At 53.7% G+C, this 6,000-nt stretch overlaps 1 protein-coding gene across 3 annotated transcripts in view; it reads right to left on the reverse strand.

Annotated features, from left to right (window-relative positions):
• The window catches only part of TMPRSS6 (transmembrane serine protease 6), a 39,172-nt gene extending 33,451 nt beyond the window's left edge, over positions 1-5,721 (reverse strand). Inside the window, exon 1 of one of the 3 annotated variants that reach the window (XM_043441530.1) lies at positions 5,534-5,721. Coding sequence is in view for 1 of the 3 variants with exons in the window: in XM_043441528.1 (XP_043297463.1) it covers positions 5,380-5,399 (20 nt within the window). In the remaining 2 variants the exon portion in view is untranslated. Of the gene's footprint in view, positions 1-5,368 lie in introns of all 3 variants that reach the window. The other 2 variants (XM_043441528.1, XM_043441529.1) reach the window with 2 other exon arrangements.
• Positions 5,722-6,000: the final 279 nt, after the last annotated feature.

Consider the following 6,000-nt stretch of genomic DNA (forward strand, 5'->3'; position numbering starts at 1 on the left):
CCAGGTACCAGTAATTGAAAGTGGGCCCTGAGCCAGCTCCCAAAGGAGGGAAGCACGCCTCGGAGCGGCTCACCCCAGGTGGCCAGCAGGAACCCCTACCTTTGCATCTGGCATCAGGGGAGAGAAAGACATTTCACTACCTAAACCCCACCCCCACGGCTGTACCCTCAGATGGAACTGGGGTGCATACATGGCATAAATGTTTCTATAAAGCAATTCCTCCTGCTCTTGGGATTTCCTAGCCTTGGCTTCTCTTCCATTAAAGGGATGCTTTTTCCTTGCTCTTGGTTCTCAACAGCAAAGCTTCCACAACATCTATGCAATTCATTTACTTGGCCCTTCCTGCCTAGAAGTCCTGAGTCAGCTCTGTGTTGAGCCAGGGACTGCCCTCAAAGGAGCAACACCCTTCTTGTGACCCCACTGTCCAAAGTATCTTAGGGGCGGAGGAAGGAGATAAAAACTAATATTCGAAAAGAAAATTCGAATAAAATTTAATATTAGAAAAATATTAGAAAATTAATATTCATGTAGTGTCTACACAAGACAGTTCATAGATATCACTCCCTTTAATCCTCTGGTCTCTGGGATGTGAGGACCATCTTCCCCATGCATTCCTCTTCCTCAGGTCTTCTCTCTGTAGACACTCTACTTGTATTTTCTTGCTTAACCTCCAAATGCCTTTCAAGGTTCTGCACTCATTGAACAGAGGAGAAGACTGAGACCCAGAATGTTTTAGCAACAACTCAGTCCAGGGATTTCCTAGCCTCATTTTTATCAATGCAATATGAATGTCTGATGTTGGCAACCAGCCCCATTTTTCAGATGGAAAAACTGAAGCCCAGGGTGGCTAAGCCACTCACCAAAGGTTACGTAGCAGATAAGTGGGGGTCAAGCCCTGGTGTCTGACTCCCTGATCTTTCCGTTACTCTGGGCCACTTCCTGGAAATGAGGTGTTAAATAACAAATCATGATGAAATAATACCTGAATGTCACCTCTCTGTGCCCCAGGCCTGCAGCTGTCTCTCCTTCTAAACCCTCCAGGAAACTGCTGAGAGCTATTTGGCTTCTTGGGCAAGTTTTCCACAGTCCAGAGAGGGCCCTTCACTCGCCCGCCCACCAGCAGAGCAAGGATCCCACACCTCTGAGAAATTAGCCTCTTCTTCCCACAACCCAAAGGCCATTGCACCTTTAAAATACATCCCCAGGTGTGTGTGTGTGTGTGTGTGTGTGTCTGTGTGTGTGGCAGAGGAGTTCTTTGGGTTGTGTCTTGGGTTTTCACACAAAGGGTTTCTGAAAACAGGGCTCATTTGTGATGCTTGAAGGTTCTCAGTCAAGGATGTCTGGCTCCAGGCACATGGATCTCTTAACTGGCCTCCATGGATGCAAGGAAAGGAGGCGACTGTTGGCCATTCTCAACTGGGTGTAGGACTCCCCTCCACCAGAGGACTTCTTACACACAGGCCAGGCCCTGCTGGCTTTCATGGGGCCATGACCATGGATAGTAAAGATCCCGCAATGGGTGGACAGCCCTGCCCACTGCTCAGAGTGTCCAAGGCACCCCAGGTGAAAGTGGCTGCCCCCAGGAGCTGAGTGGAGTGACTAGAGCCAGGAAAACCCTGTGATGGGCCAGTTCCTTCCCTCTCTAGGCCCTAAGTCCACTCCCTCTGCCAGAGAGCCACATCCCTATTTTACTGAGTCTGGATCACCAAGGACCTACTGGGGACTCGGAGAGCACAGAGGTGACCACGACTGACGTTTATTTGAATTGTTTTTTCCAGTGCTTTAGTGATTTTCCTGGTGGCTCAAAAGATAAAGAATCCATCTGCTGGTGCAGGAGAGGCAGGTTTGATCCCTGGATTGGGAAGATGCCCTGGAGAAGGAAATGGCATCCCACTTCTTGCCTGGAAAATTCCATCAATAGAGGAACCTAGTGGGCTATAGTCCATGGGGTTGCAAAGAGTCAGACATGACTGAGTGACTAGCACTTTCACTTTCCAGTGTTTTATAAGCACTGTCTCGTGTAAGCCTTCTGTGGACTCTTGGGGGATAGGGTCTGTTATTATCCATCCCCATTTTACAGGTGGGAAAGTTGAGGCACAGAGAGATTGAGGAACTTGACTGAGATCCTGCAGTTGGTCAACAGCAGAGTCAGGCTGCAAACCCATGCTATTTGTCTCCAGGATGATGCCCTCACCACCATGCTTCACTGCCTCACACATTATCAGGGTACAAGGGGAAACTGAGGCTCAGAGAAGGTCATAGATCTGATACAGGAGACCCAGAGGGGAGTAGTCCCAGGTAGGATGCTCAGTAGGCGCCCCCTTCCTCCCCCCATACCCCAAGCACTGCCTTTACTCCCTGGCTTTTGCCTCCCTCATTAATGACACTCACATTCATCTGGGGGAACTCTGAGTATCACAGACCCAAGATCTGACACAGCCCAAATTGGTGGGGCAGGTGAGGAACACACCTGGGCTCCCCATCACCTCCCACCTGGACTCCCAGGGCACTCTCCTAATGCCCTCTCTGCCTCCCATCTCTGCCTCCAGCACCTCTTCCATGTTGTCAGCAGAGAGCTCTCCCTGCCCAACTCCAACCATTCACATGCTCAGAGTCCTCTCAAGGCCCCCAGCCACCTCCAGACCCCTAGCTGAGGCACCCAAGACCCTCCATGGACAGGCTGCTGCCTTCGCCCCCATAGCCCTACTTTCATCACACACATCACCCTGCAAGTTTACAAGGTGTGCCTTTGTATAGCCACATCCTCTGCCTGAAGGACGATGGGACCCCTCAATGCCAGCTCCAAGGTCAACGGCCCAGTGATGGGGCCCAGGGCCTTGGAGAGTAAGCCACTTCCTCCCCTAGGCAGCCCTTGGTCAAGATCAGCAATCTGCCTGGCTTTTGGCTTTGTTTTCTCTTCTCTACAAGAAAGGCAAGACTGTGCCTTATTCACTTCTGGATCCTCGTAGAACCCAGCACAGGGCCTGCCACTTGAATGAATGGTTCATAAAAGAATGGGTGAGCAAAAACTGAATTAAATTTTTCAAAAATAAAACTTAAAAAAAAAGACTAGATGAGTAGAGCCCCAGTTATCTAGACTCCCAGTGCAGTGCTCTCTTTCACATCTTGCTGCCTCTGGGAAGCAGGACGTGTGAGGCTTGGAGCTGGGTCACGGAGGTGGTGCCGGTTTCTGGGGTCCAGGGTTCAGCTATCAGGCCCCTCTGTGTCTGTTGAGCACCTGCTTGGTGTCAGGCTCTGTGCTAGGCACCGGGGGTCACACTGGTGAATATAAGAGACCTCATTCCCAGCCTCTTGGGGCTGACAGTCCAGCAGGAGGCGGACAATCGTGACAATTGACAGTTGTGAAGATGACCCCAGCCTCCTGTCTTTTACTATTATTATATGATGACTCTTCCATTGCTTTTAGATCCAGTCACCATAAAAGTCTGTGGCTCTATCTTCCAACTGCTCTCAGAACCCAACCCCTTCTTGGCACCTCTGTGGCTCCCACCGCCATCCAGGTCAATATCATCTATCACCTTGACTCCTATACCAGCCAGTCATCTGGCCACCCTCACCAGCCAGTTCCCACACAACCACCAGAGTGGTCTTCACCATGCATCCTGCTCACAAGCCCCGCCTAGAACAGAGCCCAAAGCCCTTGTCACAGCCCACCAGGGCCTCCATGACATGGCCCTTGTGTACCTTTCTGTCCTCTCTCTCCCTCGGCTGCACCTATACCCAGCTCCTGGCCAGATCTTCACCACAAGGAGTACAGGATACCTCAGGGCCTTTGCACTTGCTGTTCCCTCTGCAAGAAATGATTTTCCTTCTGTCTTGCCTCATGACCTGCTCCTTTAACTCCTTCAAGTCTTTACTCAAATGTTACCTCTTCACTGAGACCTTCCCTGACTGCTCCCCTCTCTTGGCTGCATCTTTCTTTATGGCTCTTTTCAGGACTGAAATTGCCTGATACGCTTCTGTGTCCCTGGTCAGTCTCCTCCCCGGCTGTACTGGAGCAGGGGCTTTATTCTATTTGCCCTGCATACCCTGCTCAGAGAGCAGAACATGGTTCCTTCCCATGCAGCCAGGGTGCTGGGTGCATGTGTGGCCAACTCTTTTCTGCCTCCTTTGGCCCCTCTTCCACTTTACCCTTGTTGCATCCTAATGATATTGGGCTTCCCCGTGACTGATTCTTAAAATGAAGATGGTAAAAAGCTTTTCCAGATCTAGGGTTCTTAGCCAGCTTTGGGTGAAGAGCTTCACAGGAATGTGTTTTGAACCCTGAAAGTTCTTGCTCACCACCTGACTTTCTTCCTCCTCTCTGGGCTGGACCTCCTGACCTGGCCCCTTCACACCTCTGCTCAGCTCTTACCCACTCCTGGCAGCTCTCCCAGAGTGCCCTGGGGGGGCGGCTGCTCCTCTGAAGCTTCCTGGGCTTCTCCCATCAATGCACAGTTCATCTTGGGGCATTCTCTGTGTCCCCCTTGTCGGAGAGCCCCTGGGGAGAGGGACTGGGTATACCCCAACTGCCACAGGATCTGAGGCTTCTCCCTTGATCCAAGAACCTAGACACTAGCCCGGAACCTGCTCCTCACTCCCTCCGTCCCTTCTGGTCATTGCAGGTCCTCGGTCTGCCCACGGGAGGCTGAGCTCTCTAGGGCCGGACGGTTGTTCCTCCTGTGTGCCAGCCCATGCTGGACACCGACATCATCAAATTCTATTTCTCCTCCAGCAAACTTGTTTTCTCTACTTAATGGTTGGGAAAACCAAAGTATATATATAGAGAAAAGGACTTACTCGGGTCACTCCCCCAGGATAGACAGAGCAGAGCGGGGTGGGGATTCTGATCTAGGACCTACTGGGGAGGCCATTCAGGCCTAGAGTTCACCCCCACCACGAGCTGCTCTGACTGAGTCCCCAAGTGTAGGGGAAGGGGTGAAAGTCCCTTCCACACACTCCTAAACTCACACACAGATGTACACCAATGGAAGCAGGCTGAAGTCCATGCATAGCGATCTGTGATATACAAATGGCTAGGTACATGCTTGTGTACACACACACACACACACACACGCACACACAGAGCTACATTCAGCTCTGAGCGCGCCGCCTGTTTAGTGCAGTGGGGAGCTCTGGGCCTGTCTCCCGTACCAGAAACCGCAGGTGGGGTACCTGAGTATGGAGGGGGCAGCTTGTCCAGCCCAGAATGAGGGTGGGGTCTTCAGCCTGGCCAACCAGGCCTCTCCCCTGCCCCGTGCCTGCCCCAGAGGCAACCAGCCACAGCTGAGCCCTGGGCCCCCCAGACCCCAGAACCTGTAGCCCCTCCACTGCCCTGTGCCTCTCCCCAGCTCTACAGTCTCCTCACCTTTGGCTCACCCGGTCACTCTCTGGCCCATGGGGCCCAGCAGACCAGGTCTCAGAGCAGAGCAGTTGGCTGCTGCCCCAGGGAACCAGGCCCGACTCTCCAGGTGGACGCTGTCACCGGCTCATTCCTAGGTCCTGATCTCCTGTCTTGGAGGTCCCCGCTTACCTTTGGGAGTGGCGGGTGGGTGCCAGGCCTGCACACAGGCCTCAGAGCCTCTGTTTGTCCAGGCCAACGTCTCCCCGCCCCCACCCAGCCAGCCTGGGATCAATGACCCACAGCCATGGCCGGGGTGTCTGGCCCTTGTCCCCTGTGGCCTGTGGCCCCAGGCTCCATGGGCTTCCTGCTGGGTGGGGGACAGCACTGTGACTGAGCCCAGGTAAACAGGCCAGAGGCAACCCAGGAGGCAGGAGGCAGGCAGCGCCCCGCCCCGCCTCACCCCTCCCGTGAGCACCCGGGGAGGCTGGCAGGCAGGTGCAGGAGATCCGAGCTCTCCCTCGAGGCCCGTTGCCTGGTGATGTTCCTGCCTGGCTACAGCCCCTGGTCCCCTGGAGCATGGGGTGGGGCTGGCCAAGGACTGGGGTCTGGGCAGGGGCCCAGGCAGCACAGGCAGGGGCTCATGTGGGTCTCCTTAC

The sequence above is a fragment of the Cervus canadensis genome, chromosome 21, assembly GCF_019320065.1.
Source record: "Cervus canadensis isolate Bull #8, Minnesota chromosome 21, ASM1932006v1, whole genome shotgun sequence".
Classification (NCBI taxonomy): domain Eukaryota; kingdom Metazoa; phylum Chordata; class Mammalia; order Artiodactyla; family Cervidae; genus Cervus; species Cervus canadensis.